Genomic DNA, 19,647 nt, shown 5'->3' on the forward strand with positions numbered 1-19,647 from the left:
CCGGCCGCTCCGCCTCGGCCGGCTCCTTCCCGGCGGAGGTGATCCGTCGCTGCCGGGGGGGGGACCCCCGCCTGCCTCCCCCAGGCTCTGCCCTCGGCTCTCTCCCCAGGTGTGCTGTTCGCCCAGACGCCGGGCCCTTCCTCCTCCTCCTCCTCCTCCTCGCTCCCCTCCTCTGCGTACAGCAAAGGCGGTGGCGGCGGCGGCGGCCGGAGCAGCGGCAGCGGCGGTGGCGGCGGTGGCGGCGGCAGCGGGACGGGCAGCGGCGTCCCCCAGGCAGCCCCGGCTGGTTTGTCTGTCCCTCCGAGCTCTACCTCTAACAACTCTTCGCCTTAACGCCCCCCGCGCCCCCCCGGCCCCCGCCGCCGCAGCGTCTCGTCTCGCCAAACCCAACAGAAATAACACGGCGGCCGTGCGCGGCGCTCGTCCGAGCCCGGGCAGGGCGGCTGGCGCGTGGGGCGCTCGGGGTCTGCCAGGGGGTCCCCTTTCGTTTTTGTGTTGTTTTGTTTTTTTGTTTTGTTTTGTTTGCAAGGAAGAAAAGCTTTAGCCCCGGGGGGTTTCATTAAAAGCTGCCTGGACTCTGAGCCATCGGCTGTCCCACGAGCGTTTTGACACGATGCATTGTAAATCCAGAACTGTTTACCTCACACACATCACACTTTGCACTGTACATTTATTATTATTATTATTATTTTTTAACTCGTGTTACCTCCAGACAGACGTACGGACACCTGCCAACGCGAGCTTTAATGAAACCTCCTGGCCCTCTTTAAAGAAAAAAAAAAAGAAAAAAAATTGGAAATCGGGAGATATTTTATTCATTTAGATCCTTTTTCTTCCCCCTTTATTTTGAGAACTACACTCACTATATGGGATTTTAAGAGGTTGTTGTTTGATTGTTTTGTTGTAAATAGCTTCTATTTTATTCTCTAAAAAGAAAAAAAGAAAAAAGAATCGAACTTTAACATGCAAATGATATATATTAGTGTTCATCAGGGAAACAGGAGTTTGGAAACCTTTTAACCTCCTTTTTCTTTTCCTCTCGTTGTGGTGCGATGTTGTCGGTTTCGAGCTGTGCTCCTTTCTCTGGAAACGCCGCTGACGCCCCGCCGGAGGGAGGCGGGCGTCCGGCGAATAAGCTCAGGTGTTTGTACGCGGGGTGGCGGGGGGGAGAGGGGTTTTTTAGGCAACACGGAGATTCCCGGGGGAGGAGGATCTGCGTTTATTAGGAGACTTTTCCCGAGCGGCTGCGGGGGGCGAAGGGAGCGGTGTCTCCAGCTGCTGCTAAACCGACCCGGTCCCTCCTGGCCCCGGCGCAGCAAAGCACTTAGGCGCGGGCTTAACCTCCGAGGCCGAAACTCGGGTGGGGACGGGGGGCGCCGGGCAGAACGCCGGGGAGAGCCGGGGTTTCGCGGGGCCTCCGACGGGGCCGCGGATCCCCGGGCCGGCCGGGAGGCGACGGACCTCGCGGCTCCTCCGGCGCCTGCAGCGAGCGTCGCCCTGCTCGCGCCCCGGCCCCGCGGCGGGCGCCCGGGGCTCGCGCTCCTCGGGGGACCTTGCTCTGCCCTGCGCGTCTGCGTCGTCGTTTTAATTTCTCGGTGGAGAAAATTAGCTTGATTTGGTCCCCCCCCTTCACACGTGCCCGTCGAGGGGGCCCGGTGCTGCTGCGCTCGTGGCGCGGCTCTCGCTGCGTAATTAGGTCCAGGGAGCATAATTTAGCCGGCACCGTGCTGCGCCTGCCGGCTCCCGGGAAGCAGAGCGAGAAGGAAAGTTGCTCGGGAAGAAAAGCACCATTTTAGAGACAATCCGGGGTTTGCTGTGGCGTTAATGTGCTGAGCGAGCTTGGCGGGACGGAGGCTGGGATCGGTTGCACGGGTGCTGGGAGCCTGCCCGGAGGGGCCAGGAGCAGGCAGCGCTCCGGGATCGGGATCAGGATCAGGATCGGGATCAGGATCAGGCCTTAAGCGGGTTGCCCTGTGCGCGTGGCAGTGGGTCCCCAAACGGGGAGCGGGGTGAAGACCCGGCTCGCATCCCGCCCTGCCGATTCGCAGGCGCTTTTAACGCTATTTTAACCCATCCCTGCTTGTCTCTGAGGCTTCGAGCCCAGGCAGCCGGAGAGGAACCACCCCACCGCCGCCGCCGCCACCGAATCCCCCGCAGGCCCCGGCCGTGTTTTCCATGAGTTAGGTTTTGTTGGCAGGTCTCCTTCTTTTCTTTCTTTCTCTTTTTTTTTCCCCTGTAAGGAGATACTACTGTGCAAATCCAGTTTGGGCACATTTTCCCCCCTGCGCCAGCGCCTCAGTTGATCTGACACCTGATCTTTTATTCACGCTTCGAGCAGCAAACTGGTTTTATTTGTGCTGGGGACTGGGGTGTTTTGTTTGTGTGATACTGCAGAAATCAGCCAGAAACATCAGGAAAATCTGGTGTTCTTGGTCAGCGCTGCTGAGGTTCCTGCTTTCCCGTGGCATAACCTGTTTTTTCGGTCGCTTTTGGCGTAGCGCTGACCCGGGGGTGTTTCCCAGGTTGTCCCAGGCAGATGCTGTCTCCGTGTCCCCAAATGGCTCAGCGCCAGTTCAGTGCATCTGGTTAAACGAGCTCCTTGGGACCCGTGCTGGGGCCTGGGCGCTTCTGGGCATCGCAGATCCAGCCCGTACCCTCACCGGGGCGCGAGTTAGAAAGGGAGCGCTTGAAAACTGGCCTGAATACCTGGCTCTGAGCTCTCAGGAGAAGCTGCTCGGGGCGTCAGGACCGGAGGCGAGACCTCAGCTAAGCCGGCTTCGGCGGTGAGCTGCCAGCGCTCGGAAATCTGCTGCGGGAAAGCGGGATCGTGGCGCCCGCGCAGCGCGGGGGCTCGAGGCCAGCTCCTGCTGCCGATTTCCGCCCCAGCGCTTCGAGGCGGACGAGCTCCGATGTTATTCCGGGATATACCCCCTTTAAAGAAAACCGGCGGGGCCATCCCGCGGCGCGGCAGGGTCCTTTCACACGGCGTGCAGTTAAAATGTCCGGCTCGGCACTCGGAGGCGGAGGAAGGAGCCCAAACCCGCAAGGTGGACGGGCCGTCGCCCCGTGGGGTGGGATGTGCGGCAAAGACGGGTGCTTCGAAGGGAGAGGCTGGGCGATGGGCGCGATCCCGTCGCACGTTAAGCGCTGGCTCTTCCCAGCTTGCAAACCGACCCTGCGAGACGGGGAAGGGCCGGCTGCGAGGACCGGGGCCGCGTGCCCGTGCCGGCGGGGATGCCGCCGGAGAGGCACCGCTGCAGGCTGGCTCCTCTCCGGCGGGAGAGCCGATGCCGCAGCGGGGACTCGTGCCTTTGCGCCCTCTGAAACGGCGGCGGGCAGCTGTGCGGGGCCGGGGGAGCATCCTCCCGGGGCTTCGGCACGCGTCTCGGCGTCTCCGGGGGAGGCCGGAGCGGGATCCTGCAGCCCGAGCACGAGGGATCTTTCTTAAGCTTTAACGCTGCTTTGCTTTAACTTGTGCGAGTTTCACTTTTCACCTTCCTTGGAAATCCTTGCAGCAGAATCGACCCGAAACATTAGCCCGAGCAACGTACATCTGCGTGAGACACAATCGCGATCGGGTACCGAAACCTCCTCTCGGTATCTAGATTCCTCAGGTTTCGACGCCGCGCGCAGGGTTTTCCCCTTCCCCGGCGCGCGGCGACGCGGGCGCGGACGGCGGGACCCGCTCGGTGGAGGCGGCCCCGACGCGCCGGCTGGCTCGGTTTGAGATCCGGCCGGGGGGCTTTGGCGGGGAAGGGCGATTCCCAGCTCCGCGGCCGGGCGAGCACCCGGCAGCCAAGCTTGTCCCCCGCGGCCGCGGGATTTCGGCAGGACGGGGCGCCCGCCCGGCCGGGAGCGCTCGCCGCTCGCCGTCCCGCCGGTGGAAAGCGCCCTCGGCCGGCTCCGAGCCGCTGCCTCCAGGAGCCGCCCGCTACCTGCAGAGAGAAATCTCACGGGAAGCCCGCGGGGCTGCTCCTTTGTCACGTGTTTGGGGTTTTTTTGTGACCAGGGTGGGAGGGTGGTTAGATTTTTAGTGAGTTTTGCATTTGTACAGTCACTGGTTTTTTTTTAATTATTTTTATTTTTCCCCTACTCTTCTTCCCTTTTTTTTTTTTGAGAGAGAGCGAGCGTATTACCTTCCACTTTATTTTTCTTTTTGCATATCGATTTAAAAAGAAAAATCAGTTTCTCTGGGGTTTGAAAAGAAAAAGGAATGAACACAGCTGCAGACGCATTTATCCAGCGTGCATACCTTAACTCAGGTAAAAAATGAAAAAAAAAACCACAAAAGACAAAAAAAAGAAAAAGAATAAAAACCACATTCTACCTCTGAGAGCGGCGGGTCTCAGGCTGCATTGTCCTGAGGGCCTCCGGTGAAATATTTCAGTTTTGCAAACATTCAGGTATTGAAACTTTTGATTATTAAAAAAGATAAAATAAAATAAAAACACTGAAAGTTTACATTTTATAATAACATTATTATACAGATTGTATTTAAACTTCAGAATATTTAAGACAATTGTAACCCTGTAAAGTTGATGAAATATTAAAAAAAAAAAAAAAAAAAAGCTGCGTTGTCTGAGGTTTGTGTCCTGCCTCAGTCTCCCCCCAACACCGGGGCGCCGGGTCCCTCCTGCCGCTTCCCCATGGCCCCCGGGAGAGGGGGTGTCCCCAGGCGGTGGGGCAGCCGGGTACCGGGGATGTCCACAGTGTTATGGGGCAGCCGGGCATGCGGGGTGCTATGGGGCAGTGGGGTGTGCAGGGTGGCTATGGGGCAGCCAGGCATGCTGGAGTGCCCATAGTGCTATGGGGTGTGTAAGGTATCCCTAGGGCTATGGGGCAGCTGGGCACTATGGGGCAGCCAGGCATGCAGGGTGCCCACAGGGCTATGGGGCAGCAAGGTGCACAGGGTGTCCCTAAGGCTATGGGGCAGTGGGGTGTGCAGGGTGCTCATAGGGCTATGGGGCAGCCAGGCATGCAGGGTGCCCATAGGGCTATGGGGCAGCAAGGTGCACAGGGTGTCCCTAAGGCTATGGGGCAGGCAGGTGTGCAGGGTGTCTGCAGTACTATGGGGCAGTGGGGTGTCCCTAGGGTACGGGGCAGCGGGGTGCCCATAGCGCTATGGGGCACGCGGTGTGCCCAGGCATGCAGGGTGCCCATAGCGCTATAGGGCAGCCGGGCGGCCCCCGGGCAGCACCGAGCCACCGCCCTACTTGTCTCCCATCCAGGCCCGGGACGAGGCGGGCCCTGCTTAGCTTTCCGGCGCGCGCGGAAGGCAAAGGCGGCTCCCTCCGCACGCGGCCGAGGGGAGCGGTTGAGGCGTCGCTCTTGATTGGCTGGCGCCTCGTTGTCGAGCGGAGGAAGGGCGGCGCTCTAGGCCGCCGCGGCGCTCTCTCTGGCCTTGGCGGACCGGGAAGATGGCGGCGCCCATGGAGGTGGCGCTGGTGTCGGACGCCGCCGGGCCGCTCTGTAACTGCTCCGTGTGGGAGCTGCACTCGGGCTCCGCCCTGCCCGGCTACCGCGGCGGCAACAGCGGGCCGCGCGGCCTGGCGCTGCTGGGCGGCGAGCACCTCCTGGGCGCCCAGCTCGGCAAGAGCTACATCAACGTCTGGGAGCTGCAGAGGAAGGTACCGGCGCGGCCGGGCCCGGCGGGGCCCGAGGCGCCCGTGGAGACTCCCCATCTCCATGGGGACGCCCCCGAGCCCCCCTCTCTCCATAGAGACCCTCTCGTCTCTATGGTGACGCCCCCGAGTCCCTCGTGGAGACCTCCCCCGCATCTCTGTGGTGGTGCCCCCACGCTCCGCTCTGCCCATAGAGACTCCCTGTCTCTATGGTGGCGCCCCCGCGTCCATAGAGAACCCCCAGCTCCATGGGGTGCCCCGGGCTCCGCTCTGCCCATAGAGACCCCCCAGCTCTATGGTGGCACCCCCGTGTCCGTAGAGACCCTCCCGTCTCCGTGGGTGCCCTGGGCTCCCCTCTATCCCTAGAGACCCCCCCCACCATGTTGATACTCCAGCCAAAAATGGCAAATCCCTGGGCTCAAACCCCGGCACGTAAACCGAACCAGCCCCCACAGGGCCGTCTTCTTTCCCCCTCCTGGCTGTGCACCCGTTGCACTTAAATTAGAATGGGATAGTAGCAAAAATCCTCTGTCCTACGACCATAATCGCTTTGTTCCCTGCTTTTTCCTTCAGTTTTACTGCAGAGCGCAGCAGCAGCCTGTTGATTTACCCAAGAAAAAAATGTCATTTTGCTGTAGTCTTCTTAGCTTCTACATCTTCTGCTCAAACTCCAGAGTTCCCCAACAGTGGAGCATAACAGTATTCAAATCCCTCGCATTTTGGCACCTCTCCTGCAGCTCCTGGACCTCTGCATAGGTGGAAGAGGGAGGGAGGGAAGGGAACACAGGCCTGTCCTTATTTTCCCCCATGGGCCTAAACACCCAGCGAAATGCAGAGCAATTTGATGTGATTTCCACCATCCCAGGGACTGTGTTTCTCCACCATCTCCCTCTTTGGGTCCCTTCAGCACTGAATCTCCGAGCTCTAGTAGTGCTGGCGTGGGCTGAGGGCGCTGCCTAGATGCCGGCAGCCTTGGTGAGAGTTGGGCACTGTCAGAAAAGTCTTTTCCCCTGTGTCCTGGTCCGAGCCAAGCCAGGGTCTCGTTTCTCCTTTCCTCCCCCTATTCTGTCCCATACTGAACGGCCACGATATCCTTTGTGCTCCCAGGACCAGCTCCAGCAGAAGATCATATGCCCTGGGCCGGTGACTTGCCTGACGGCTTCTCCCAACGGTCTCTACATCCTGGTGGGCGTCGCTGAGAGCATCTACCTGTGGGAGGTAAGGACGCCGTCAGCTGAGCCAACAGGCTGCGCCTGGTGTGCAGCGCACTGTTGCGCTTACAGCTGAGTGAGCAAATAGCCGGGGGTGTTGGAATACTAAAATACGCTGGCTAGAACCGATAAGACTTTGTAGTTTCTCCCTTTCATTTGTTCGGGGGTCCAGGTGGCACCTGGAACTGAAGCAGCCGCTGGGCCAGGTCCTGCTCCACAAAGTTGTGCACAGTAAATTGGAGAGTCGGTCTGAAAGCTCCTATAAATGATTTTAAGTCTCATGTGTGTTAAAGTAAATTGGATCCCAAGGAGGTGCAAAATCCCAGCAGTCCTTGTGAGGAGGAGGTTGGTGTTTATATCGGAGTTAGATGAATGAGGGTCCCTGGGCCAGAGGAAATTGAAACGTGGAGATTTGCATCCCGTACAGTTAGCGAGTGCTCCTTTCCCAGCAGTGTCAGTAAATTCATGTTATTTGTGCTCCGCGGTGGAGCAAAGACTTTTCTGGGTCATGTACTTTATAGCTGCTGCTGGTGCTGGTCTGGCTCTGTGCTGCTGCTGCCACAAGGGGCCGGGGCCGGATTGCTCACCGGCTCCGTGGGAATGCCCGACTACGGTGCAGCTTGCCAAAGCAGCGAGGAAAAGAAACTGTGCTGGGAGGTGCTGCGTGAGGTTTAGGTCTTTTCTTTTCCCTTCTCTTTCCAAGCAGCTACAGATGCTTCGTCTTGTACTTAAGAGGTCAGATACGGCTCCCTCAAAGCAGAATCACAGGATCTAATTTCCATTTAGCACTTCTTCCACATTTTAGCCTAATATTTGTATGTGAATTGTGGTCTGGATGTCTACAAAGAGACTGCTGGACTGTCATGCTCTGGTCATCATCCTTCTGTTTTTATTTAATGTTATTATTTAAGTGGGGCTCACAAAATATTCTAAGCACTTCACCAAGCAAATAAAAAACACAGCTAGTTCTTAGGCCAGGATTAGAAAACAAGATGTCTAACTTGAAAAGCTCTCAATCTTGGGGAATGTTTCTGAGGCTTATTATGTGGGCGGCTCTATCTTAATTCATCAGATTTTTCTTTTAAAAATGTGCTTGTGGCAGTGTTGAAAATAACCCCACCTCACTAGGAAGGCTGGGGCTGAGACTGCAGCAAGTGGGAGGTACTTGCTCATGATGCTGCGAGCTGGCCTCTGCTCTGCCTCTCTGCAAAACTCGGCCCTTTCTGTTTGCTTCCAGCTAGCCTCGCCCTGCGAACCTTTCTGAGCGTCTGGCTGGAGTGGGTGAAGGCACTGTCCTTCCGGCTGAGAAAACGGGCATGTTAGCGAGGCTGTGTCGAATCCATCACAGACCTGGAAATAGATTCCAAGAGCTCTCGTTTTACGCCTTCTCTGTGAAACCACCTGTTTTCCATTGAATTGCAGTTTGGTTTTATTTTTAGGTGTAATTCAGACAATGAGAGGGAGTTGATTCTGTTCTTTGTATAGGCCTCCCTCGCTGCCTCCTTCCTTCCCTCCCTATCTGCAGCGTTGCCTCTCACCAAGAAAAGCTCCAGGTTTAGGAAACTCTCTGTGCCCAGGTCCATCCCAAAGCCTCCACTGGCTTGAGACCATGCAGCCTTGCTGAAATGCAGCTACCTCTGGGGTGGCACACGGCCTCCTGGAGAGTGCAGCATTGCTCTTCTTTTAATGCTCTTATTAAAGTAAATAATATTTAATATATTTAAAATATTTTTAGATTATATTTACATATATTATATTTATATTATGGTTCTTTTAATATTCTTGTGTCCTTTCCTTTATTCTAGGTCTCCAATGGGAACCTCTTAGCCATCCTGAACCGACACTACCAGGACCTCACATGCCTCTGCTTTACTGACGACAGCAGCCACTTCCTCTCGGGAGCCAAGGACTGCCTGGCTCTGGTGTGGAACCTTTACAGGTAACGGTGCCCCGCGAGGAGGTCTCTGCCCGTTCCTGCTGGGGACAGAGAGCATCTGGACAAGGAACATTGCGACGAGAGATCAGCTACCGCTTCCCTGAGGCAGAATCAGCTCTACCTAAGCCAACCCTGACGGATGTCTAAGCCTTTCTTAAAATCCGCTGGTGGTGATGCGTCCGGGCCCTTCTTCAGCAGTGTGTTCTAGTGTTATTCACCTTCGTGCTAGAGAGATTTTCCTAGTGTCTCGTCTAAGTTTCCCAAGCTGCAACATATGCCTCTGACTTCTTTTTCCCAGTGGACACAGGCAGTGGATTATTCCCTTCTCCTTTGCAGTGGTCTTTTATGTAGACAGTTCTCATTCTCCCTCCCCAGCTAATGGCAGCTGAGGTCACTGTCTCTGTGTCCTCTGGGATGGGGATCTCAGGCCCTTGGCCTCGATATCGCATGCGCTGTGGCTGCTGTCAGCTTCTGCATTCTGTTTGATTCTTACACCCGGGAGAGCCATCCCGGAGGCAGCAGAGCCTCAGCCAGCTCCTGTCACAGCCGCTTTGCTGTGGCGTCACCAGCGTTGCTCTTGCTGATCGGTGGCGTGGCTCTCCTCCCTGCGGTGCTAATCTTTCTCTTTGTTCTCTCCCCTACAGCGTGCTGCAGGCGGAGCCCTCCCAGATCCCTGACCCTCGCCATGTGTGGTCCCGACACAGCCTCCCTATCACGGACTTGTGCTGCGGCTTTGGAGGGCCCTTGGCACGAGCAGCCACAGCCTCCCTTGACCAGACAGCGAAGGTGAGGCTTGGCTCAGGCCCCACAGCTGCCCGAACAAACAAGTGTCCCAGGGGTTTGCAGACCCCATAGGGTTAAAAATTAGTCTCCGCTGGGCTGCAGCAAAGCTGTCCGTGAGGGCTGCAGTAGCACAATTTCTTGGCTGTCCCTGTGATGACTCAGAGCTGCCAGACTTAAGGGTTTCATTTCTCCAAACACGAGCAGTTTCTCTGCACCTGCCCTCAGGATTGGGCCTCCACGGATGCTTTGCAGTGCCTCTTGTCCCCAGGGAGCGCTGGGTTCAGCTCCTCTAGTGCCCCCTGACCAATGTTCCTTCAGTCACAAAGGAGATGGAGCTGTGCAGGTTTCAGCCCCAGGAGCCAGCTCCTCCAGACAGGGCTGGCACCAGACCTGGAACCTCTAGTCCGCTTCCAGATCTGCCCCAGGAGACAGGACGGGCACAGAGAAGTTATACACTTTTCCCAAGTTGCCTGGGAAACTTGTTGTCTCATGGCCAGAATGAGGCTGATCCTGGGTTCTCTCCTCAATCTGCCTTTGACTTTGCACGTGACCCTGGGCAAGCCAGCTTGTGCCTCAGTTTCCCTGTCCATAGTAAGGAGGAGGTGCTGGTACATGCTGCCAGACTGCTGCTGGGCCTGCAAGTGCAGATAAGAAGCAATGTGGTGTTCTGATTGTGTAGCTAACATTTAAGTCCCTAATTCTCCTCTGTCCTCTCGCTCCAGCTGTGGGAAATCTCCTCTGGAGAGCTCCTTCTTTCTGTCCTCTTCGATGTGGGGATCATGTCTGTGACTCTTGATCTCTCTGAGTATCACATGTTCTGCGGCGGCATGGACGGTTCCATCTTCCAGGTTGACCTGTGTGCCTGGGTGAGTGATGGGGGCCACAGATCCGCTTGGCGCTGCCCTCGTGCAGCCCAGCCTTGGCAGGGCGTCCTGGGTCACTGTCACCCTCCCTGTGTAACTGGGTGATCTGCCGGGGTGCCAGAGGGCCCAGGTTCCTCTGCACCCTGAGCACCCTTCTCTGTCACCGCAGGGCAGGCCGCTGGGCCTGGGCTGCTCCCCTTGCAGTGAGAGGTGTTTCCAGCAGTGATGAGGGAGCGAGGTAGGGCAGGAGAGAGGAAACTTTCTAGAGGGGATGAAGGACCAGGGAGGGGAGAGATTGTGGCTTGGAAAATCACCTCTAGCCCATCCAGGCACAGTGATGGACCTTCTGGCTTCAGTCTTCCTGGGTTTAAATCTGTCTTTCTTCCTTCCATCGTTTCTGCAGCCAGTCCAGAGAGACCGGACCTTCCAGACAGAGCGGGAGAACGGGAAGATCTTCAAAGGGCACAGGTGAGGTACCAGTCACACCTGCCAAATATCTCATAGCCACGTCTGCCCACGTCACCAGCATCACTCCTTCTGTTTCTGTCTGACCTTAGGTCGTTCCGAGTTTAAACTCCCTTTTCTCTTCCCCATTCCAGGAACCAGGTGACGTGTCTGTCGGTCTCCACAGATGGCAGCTTACTGCTTTCCGGCTCACACGATGAAACAGTCCGGCTGTGGGACATCCAGAGCAAGCAGTGCCTGAAGACAATGAATCACAAAGGTAGAGCTGTCCATGTGGTGCTGTCTCCAGGAGCCTTTCCTCTACAGCTGTCAAAACCTGCTGCTGTCTCACTTCTGCTGCTCTGAAGCTGCCCTGGGCACTTCAGGCATTTCTTTGCTACTTGCTTCGTGCTTCCAAGAAGGGTAGCAGCATTAAAGGGGATGTCTTAGCTGTCTGGAGTAATGTTTGGGCCTTTCCCCTGTCTGTTAACAAACCCTCTGTGCACTGTAAGAGAGTTAAGTCACAGATTTCACCCTTCCACTGAAGATGGGGATCTACTGCAGCATCCATCCAGCTTTGCTCCACTAGCATTAGAAGGGTGAAAGCGGATGAAAACTCAGAGCCGTGTGAGTCATTAGAGGAGAGGTGGTCAAGCTTTCACTGCAAGCCAGGCATTAAAACCCTCCTTGAGGCTGCAGGGTCAGCGCAGATGGACACAGGCCCCTGTCCTTTCCATGAGGGACAGGACCAGGGTGACCATGCTGCTGGGTGCCAGGGCCATGAGGTGAGGTTGCCTTCTGCAGCCTTTGCTGGCTTGTTCCGTGCTGTAGGCAGAGATTTGGCTTCCCCAGCAGCCCTGGCACCAGTACTACCCTGCCGCTGCTCGTGTGCTTAATCCAGGCATGGGAGCAGCTTGGGAGCTGTATGTGGCTTAGGAGATGCCATCCAGGGAGCCCCTGCACCACAGAGCTGTACTGTAGGGAGCGCAGGATGGAGAGTCCCTGCACAGAGACTCGATAGACAAGGTATTCACAGCTTTCCCCAATTGGAAGCTCTGGGGCTCTTCTCTCCCTGACATTCCCTCCCTGATGGGGCCAAACCCCGATCTTAGTGGAGCAGGAAATTCCCTGCAGTGCTCATTTCCAGCTGGTCATAGTCTGCCCTTTGCCTTTCTCGCTGCCTCTCTGAGCAGTGATGTTGGCCCCTGAGCAAGGTCTGTTCCATGCTGGCACCCTGCTGATTCCCTCAGCATGTTCCCTGAGCCTTTCTCTTCACAAGGCAGCGATGGCTTGGGCTTTGCTGCTGCAGCTGACATGACAGCAACCTCTGGCTTGCTGTGCCCAGGAGAATGAGGTCCCTCTGGTCACAGGGGCAAAGGGGAGGTAGCTGAGGGCAAATGCGAAACCACTGGCCTCCCCACATGATGGTACTGGAAATAGATCAGAGGAATTGGAGCACGGCTCAGGGCTGCGGCTGCCTGGCTCGAGAGGAGCGTGGCTGTGCTGGCAAGAAGGACGCAGGGGGCTTTTCCAGCAAGGTTTGCTTGTCCTTGACTGGAGCAGGCGGGGGGGGGGCAGAGCACGGGCAGAGGGATGGACACTGAGAAACTGGGCTGCTGCTCTTGGGTCTGTGACTGTGACTGTGCCAGGCAAAGCAGGGCTGCTCTGGGTCACCCCACCGTCCACCGTGGCTGGCACTGAGTGCACAAGCACCGCTCTGAAGGGAGGCAGCAGATCTCTGGGATGAGGGGAGCAATGATTGCCTGACTGTGAGCCAGGATGCCTGGGTTCCCTTGCCAGCACTGCCCCGGAATCTATCTAGGCATCGGTTACCTTCTGGTCATGCAAATTCTGTCCCCAAAAGCCTTGGGGCGCAGATCATCTTCAAGGGCTTGTTCCTACCTGGCCGGCACAGGGAGGCTCCACCTGAGTCGGTCCTGCTGGCAGCTGCCACAGTGCTGGGAGCTGGATTATTTATTCTCCTGTGATTGAGTCGAGTCCTTCTTCCCACACTGGCAGGATATTACTCACAGCCTGGTGCCTGAGCCACCTGTTATGAGGTGGCTCTGGATGGAATTAGCATCCTCGCTGGAGCTCAGGGCTGGGCCCAAGAGGTGGGAGAGAGCTGGGGCTGACTCTGCTGGGGGTTCTGGGCCTTGGATGGTGACCAGGCAGATCTGGGATTTGCAGGATAGTTCATGAGACTTTGTCCTCTCTGCCTTTCTTGATGCTTCCTTACGAGCTGCTCGTCTGTGACCTGCTGGTGAACCAGATGTGGTAATATCCCTAATGGATATTTTCATAAGAGGCAGCAAACTGCTTTTCCTTAGCGAGGGAGCAACATTAAAACAAATGGTTTATTACAGCAAAGTTTTGGCAAAGAGCAGCTTCGGAGGAAGTCTGGGACTCCTGGCATCCAGCAGAGCAGCTTCTGGACTGAGCATTTGACAGAGCCTCTAATTTGCCAGCTAGGATCCAGTCTTAGCAATCTCGCCCTCTGAGCAGTGTCCAGGTTTGGAGCAGTCTCTGGTCTGGCTGGAGGTGGAGATGATGATAAGGAAGCCCTCTTCCACCATCAGAGGTGCTTTTGTCTGTCTCCTCTGCAGAGACTGGAGGCCTCAGCTGGCTCCTTGCCCCCCTAGGCCTCCCCCCAGACTCCCTCCCTCTGTTGTCCCGTTCTGCACCTTTCCCCGCTCCCTTTGGCAGCGCTTCTATGTGAGAGCTGTGATTCTGCAGCAGCCCGCCTTCACTCAGGTGGATCTGGCTCCTTTTAACCTTTCCCGTTGCGTTGTCGAGTTCGGCAGGGCAAGATGGATGGTTGGGGTTTCGTTAGCGGTGACTGAGCGGCTCTGTCTGCACACAAGCCCTCTGGCTGCTCCCCTCTGCCGGGGCTGCGCTCCAGGCAGCGCTGTGGCCGGGGAGTGCTGGCTGGGCACGTGGGCCGGAGGGTGGCCGTGTGTCTGACGGGGAGAGGTTTGCTAAGTGGAAGGCAGCGGTGGGAGTTTGCCAGCAAGTGTGAGTTTGAAAAGGGGGGTGGAGGGGGCTGCTGACAGAAAGCAGCAGCCTGTGTGGGTAAATGCAGTAATTAAAGCGCTCATTAACTCTGCCAAACGTGTGTGTGTGATAGATCATTGCCAGGAGGCTGCTGTGTGAGTCGCAGCTGCTGATGGATGGCTCACTCTGCAGAGGACGGCCAGAGCGCTGCACTCGCCGTGGCGCGGGCGAGCGCAAGCTGTCCTCTCCTTGCTGCCTGCCGAGGCAGGGGCATGGAGGGATCCCTGCTCCCGATCGTAGAGGATTGGGGGAAAAGCACAACTCGCTGCTGTTATAAGATCATACTTTCCAGATGCTGGGGCAGGATGCAGGAGCCCTGGCTGTGTGCAGCTGCCTGCTCCTTTGGGTTGTATTTCCTGTTCCCAGAAGCCAAGATGCAAACCTGCCGGGGGGAGAAATCTGACCGTTCCCTCCTTTCTGTCCCACCCCAGGTCCGGTTACGAATGCGCTCATAGTGCTGGCCCCAGCCAACATGTTTAACCCGGACGGCAAACCCAGCGTGCCTCTCCCCAAGTTCAGCAAACATCTCCACGGCACCGAAAGCAGCGATGACCAGGGAAACGAGGGAGTGACACTGCGCCTTGGGCTCCACCAGCAGGTACACAGGGACGAGCAAGCTGCTGGGAAGGGAGAGATGGAAGTGGGGTGGAGAGGGGGCTCTGCGCATGAGACTGCAAGATCGATCCTCCAGCCAGAGCAGTAGCAGATGGCTGGTCCTTGCTGATGCGCTGCTGAGAGGCAGCAGCTTCGCAGCCTGTTCTGGAATAGCTCCCAAGTGCTGTGGGTGGAAGGACCTGGTGCGCATCTTGTTTACGGAGTAATGTCTCTCTTGCATTGGACTGTGAGGGTCCGAATACCCAGTGGTGGGCTCGGAGCCAGAAGGGTGGTTAGCTTGATGGTTTAGGCAGAGGCAGTGGGCAGAACAGCTGCGTTAGACAGGCCTGTGCTGGCTCACAGCTCCTGGGAGGGCATTGGGCCCATCCCTGCCCCAAGCTGCACCCCTCGAGTACTCTCTTTTCCACAAGAAGCCTCCTGTGCACATCTGATCCTCTCCCCTGCCCTCACCAGTGCAGCTGAACTTCCCCAAGTGCTGTTTATTTTAAAGTGGTGGAATTGCCTAATTAACTCACTTGCAGTGGGAGCCTTGAGCCGGGCTGCCAGGCAGGGAACAGGAGGACTCTTCTCTTGCTCTCAGCTGCTTCTGGGCTGCCCTCAACCGAGGGAGAGGCGCTGCGGGACTGGGGGCACCGGGTGGCGCAGGGCTCCCGGGATGGGTCATGGCGGGGATGCCGGGGGTTCCTTTGAAGTCTCTGCCCCAGTATCAGTGGTGATGTGGAGGGAGCAGGAGGCAGTTTGGGCACTGCTGCTCTGCTGTGCCCAAGGTCCCGCCTGCAAAGATCCCGCATGCACATAGCTTTTTTTCTTTTTCCTTTTGCGAGAGGCTGTTTTCCCCTCCACAAACTTCATTCTCCAATGCAGTGAAATCCATTCTTCCTCCCTCACGTTCCCCTTGCAGTCCAGCTGGTGCAGTCATTTGTCCTTCCAGCCTTGCGCCATGGCGTGGGCTCGCTCTGCTGTTTCACAGCTCCTGCTGCTCAGGCCTGGTGTGGCCCCCCCAGGCCGGGGGGGGAAGGCCAGCCAGAGGGAACAGGCACTGTCAGGATCTGCTCCGCGAGCGATCAGAGGCTCGCTGCGTGCCAGGCAGGTCCGTCCCTCCCCTGGCCTCGCCGCAGGGAGTCCCCGCGCTTCTCTCTCGCCTCTGTCGGCATCCATCCCCGGGAGAGCGAGAGCCCTGTCACTTCTGATGGATGAGCTCTGTGTAAGGAGGCGTCAGCCTTTCCAGGAGGGGCTGTTTGTCCGCTGCTCGGGAGAGGGACAGCACGCAGATGGTGGCAGGGCCAGCTCCGGTGCTGTTTTGGAAATGTCAGTCTTGTTGTCAGTCAAGCTCCTCTGCTCACAGCACGATGCCTAGGGAGCGCAGTCTGCAGCGTGTCGTGCCCAGCGCTTCGTGCTGCCAAGGCAAAGCGCGCTCTGCCCGTGCAGTCCCCTTCCAGGCTGCCTTCAGCAGGGGAGAGGAGCAGGGAGGTCGCCTGTACAAGGCACTCTCGAGGGGACTGTTTTGGGACCCCCAGCCCCTGCCCAGCAGTGCAGGGCACAGGCCTCCCCTTTGCAAAGGGAAGGGGGCCCGGAACAGGCTGTGAAGCTGCTGGAGTCTCCGCTCGGTTGCTGCTTTGGCCCCCGTGGCTGGGTCTGGGGAACAAGGAGGTTTCTTCGCCTACTCCAGCGGGGTGCTCTGCCCTGGGGCCGCTGTGAGAGCACCCAGGTTTTCTGTATTAATTGCTCCTGTCTGGTCCTTGCAGGAGTCTGGGGAGAGCTACCTGGAAAAGGCTGAGAAGATGTACTCTCAGATGTGCTCGACAAGGGAAAAGGTGAGACCCCGTATGAGATGGGGGAAGCACCTCCTCCTGCTGCAGATCCCTGTGGTGGGGTTCCCATTAAGCAGAACTGGTCCTTAGGGCACTACGCAAAGTTGGGGAATGGGAGGGACAAGCCCTGGAGTTTGCTCATGGTGTAGACAGGAGGGGGCACAGCTTTGAAGAGGAGACGAAGGTGGGAGAGGATGCAATGGTTTGGGATTTGCTGCTGTCCTGGGAAACACCAGCGCCCACTTGCCAGAGTTGAGACCCCGGTGCCTGAAGCTCCTTTGTCACATTCCTCCCTCGCAGAACCTGATGGGAGACCAGGAACATCTGACGATCCAGGTGAGCGAGCTAGAAGAGGAGGTGAGCACCCTCCGGAAGATCAACAAGAACCTGTTCGACTTCTCCGCCCGCATCATCACCAAACCAGCCAAATGAAGAGGCAACCCCCAGCCCTCCCACCCCTCTGCCTCTCCCAGCCCAGCTCCTGGGGAAGAACCAGCCAGCCCCTGGGCACGTGCGCACGCAGACGTGCCAGCGCACGTGGCTCATGTGTCCTCGCAAGCATCTACAACACGGCGCACACAGGAGCGTTTGCCTGCTTGGTCTGGCATCCATTCGATGATACGCAACTGCGACGCGCGGGGCTGCAAGGCTGCTGCGTGTGCTCTCAGGCCAGCTGCATGCAGGACAACACATGGACCGTTTTCACCCCGAGACACTTCTTGGCGCCAGCAGAGAGGCAGTGCTGCCTGGAACTGGGGAAGCCTATGGAGTAGCCAGCTGGTGGAGAGGAGCGTTACCAGGTTTTGAGGGAAGGAGTGCGGGATGGAGCTCCTGCTCTTTTCCAGTCTCTTCCCCCAGCCTTTTTTTTTTCCTGTTTCTTTTTGTTACTTGACCCTGCAGTGCAGACAGAAAAGTGTTTTTGTCCTCTCTTAATACTGGTTTGAGATTGGATTTGAGAGATCCCTTTCGCCCACCCCACCCTTGGAAACTCTGCTCGGTATCACAGGATCCATTCCAGCAGGGATCCAGCTTGTGGGTTTGTTCTGCTCATGTGACAGTGGGGGCCGAGCAGTTCCTGCACCGCAACGCCTGAGGGGAGTGTGTCCGGCTGATTCCCAGCCTGGAGCCCCCGCGGGTCAGCACGGCGCTGCCGGGGGCCGGGTGGGCGATCCCGGGTGGCGTCCAGCCTGAAGACACGACTCCTGCACCGCCACCTCCACCCGGCCCGGCCCAGCCCAGCGGGCTGCAGGGTGGTGGGAGCCGCGGCCGGGGCGTCCATCGGGCTCGGAGCACGGCTGCTCATTCCGGGGCGCAGGGCTGACTCCTTGGGGAGGGCGGGAGGGACAAGCAAGGTGCTATTTCCAATCTCGTAAGTTGACAATTTATATATATTTGGATCCGGCTACTTTGTTTTCCACGGTGTTCTGGGGAATCGGCCTTTTGTATTGTCACTAGCATGGCAGCGGGGGTTGTGGGTTTTGTTTAGGTTTATTTTTTACATAAAAGATTTGTTTTTTATAGTGAGAGATGCCTGAGGTTTTTCTTTAAACCCTGCTGGTGACTGCAGATCTCAATAACCTCCTGCCACCGCTTCCCCGGACTGGGCCGCACCAGGGAGCGGGGAAGTGAGTCTGCGGCCGAGGGAAGTCGCGCTGTTCACAGTCGGGTGGTCGTCTGCACCCCTCTCACCAAGGCTGTTTTCCCAGAGCCTCCTAAAGCATCCGTGTGTCACCCGGAGACCTTCTGCGCCTGCCGTGGTCCCCCCGCTGCTTGCAGCTGCCTCCGGCGGGGAGCGATGGCCCAGCTGCGCTGCCTGCTCGGTGCCGTTGTTCTCGGCTTGTTCCTGCCTGGAGCTGGGGCCAGGTCCCAGCCTGAGGCTGGTAAAAGATGATGGATCAGGCAGTGCCAGAGCGTGAGGCACTGGTGCCAGGGCACCGCCTGCACCCCGGGCTCCTCTCCCCGCAGCGGGCTGCGCTGGGGGGCAGGAGGCAGAAGGGGCAGATGCTGGCAAGGACCAGCAGTTTCCTGCCGTGGGAACGGGGTCGCCGCTTGTCCTGATGCGGGTCCATCCCTGCCTCACAGGGCTCTGCCCCCCAGCCGAGGGGCAGGAGTGGGGACACAGGAGGGGGCAGCCTGGCCCTCCAGGGAGCACAGCCGGCCCCAGGTGCACCCACCACACAAACCTGCTTAATACACCAGAAGTAAGTGCAGTGGATTTAAAGTGCACTTTAATAAGTGTCCGTGCAGATCACTCTCATGCCAGCTTGCTTAGATAATGCTTTTAGTTTAATAAGTGCCGCTTCTCTTTCCTTTTGCTCCCCACTTTCCTTCTGACATTTTGGATCAACATTAATCAGCTGCATCGGAGAGCATCAGCCGGAGCCAGGCTGGTACTTTGAGAGCCGCAGGCAGCCTGGCTGCAGCAGGAACGTAACCCCGGCGTGCCGGGAGCTGGCAAGGAGAGCACCAAAGCCTCCGCACGGGGCCGGGGCCGAAACGGATCCCCCGGTTGTGCCCGTTCTCTCTCCTGGTCCCAGCGTGGGCCCCGGGGCCTCGGTCCCCACTGCAGCTCCTGCGCTGGGCACTTGGTGCCTGGCCTCGTTTCTCCCAGGGGTGATGGAGCTGGCGGTGCCCCACGCTTGGTCCTTGGCTGCTCCGGGGGGACAGCAGCTCCCTGCGGCACAGGGCTGCCGGCGCTTCCACTGCCCCGATAGGGTCTGTGCTCGCTGCCTCCCCCTCTCCGGGCCCACCTCCCCAAGGGCAATTCATTAGCTTTGACTCATTAAATTTGTCTGATGACCAATATTTTTTTGCCAGCTGCTACTTGGCTTTCTTGCCTGCTTTCTTTTTCTTGTTAATTTAGTAGAGTCTCGGTCTCCCTGGCAGCCGATGTTTGTGCTCCCGGTAGCAGGGAGCCGCCTGGCCTGCCCTGCCCTGCCTCAGTTTCCCCAGGGTAAGATGAGGATTGGGACCCTGCTTTGCCTCCCTGCAGAGGAAGACTGCGAAGCTGCTGCGTGTCCAAGGCACTGAGACACAGGAGCACGAAGCCCTCAACCCCTTCGTCCGCCCTGGGTTGAGCCCTGTAGCCCCAGGATGGGGACGGTTTTAAGGCTGGATCTCCCTAACTGCAGGCATCGGGGTCATGGCCTTTAGCGGAGGCCAGGTCAGAGCTCCAAACCTTGCTCCGGCAATTGCCTTGGGAGACTTCTGCCAAGCCTGGGCAGAGCGGGCAGCACGGGCATCTTCATTCGAGTCACATAGGACAAGAAGTCTTGGCTGAAGCAGGAGGAACGCACTGGTTGTTAAAAG

The 19,647-nt window shown here is 57.8% G+C and overlaps 2 protein-coding genes across 2 annotated transcripts in view; both read left to right on the forward strand.

Annotated features, from left to right (window-relative positions):
* The window catches only part of ARID3A (AT-rich interaction domain 3A), a 38,870-nt gene extending 34,660 nt beyond the window's left edge, over window positions 1–4,210 (forward strand). Inside the window, exon 8 of the mRNA XM_067312663.1 lies at window positions 110–4,210. Within this exon, the coding sequence (XP_067168764.1) occupies window positions 110–333 (224 nt within the window). The 3' untranslated portion in view covers window positions 334–4,210. The remainder of the gene's footprint in view (window positions 1–109) is intronic.
* Window positions 4,211–5,408: 1,198 nt separating this feature from the next.
* On the forward strand, window positions 5,409–17,862 carry WDR18 (WD repeat domain 18). The gene is made up of 10 exons (XM_067312661.1): window positions 5,409–5,627; window positions 6,729–6,839; window positions 8,638–8,771; window positions 9,413–9,554; window positions 10,274–10,417; window positions 10,818–10,882; window positions 11,014–11,138; window positions 14,344–14,510; window positions 16,273–16,341; window positions 16,639–17,862. Exons 1-10 carry the CDS (start codon window positions 5,418–5,420, stop codon window positions 16,768–16,770), a joined length of 1,299 nt encoding a protein of 432 aa, XP_067168762.1. The 5' UTR covers window positions 5,409–5,417; the 3' UTR covers window positions 16,771–17,862.
* Window positions 17,863–19,647: the final 1,785 nt, after the last annotated feature.

Source organism: Apteryx mantelli, chromosome 30 (assembly GCF_036417845.1).
Source record: "Apteryx mantelli isolate bAptMan1 chromosome 30, bAptMan1.hap1, whole genome shotgun sequence".
Taxonomy (NCBI): Eukaryota; Metazoa; Chordata; class Aves; order Apterygiformes; family Apterygidae; genus Apteryx; species Apteryx mantelli.

Bases quoted from the DNA above. Each gene is read 5' to 3' on its own strand.
- WDR18 (XM_067312661.1), top strand. From the start codon at position 5,418: ATGGCGGCGCCCATGGAGGTGGCGCTGGTGTCGGACGCCGCCGGGCCG. The intron at 10,418-10,817 runs GTGAGTGATGGG...TCGTTTCTGCAG, and splicing joins AGGTTGACCTGTGTGCCTGG to CCAGTCCAGAGAGACCGGAC. The intron at 16,342-16,638 runs GTGAGACCCCGT...CCTCCCTCGCAG, and splicing joins TGTGCTCGACAAGGGAAAAG to AACCTGATGGGAGACCAGGA.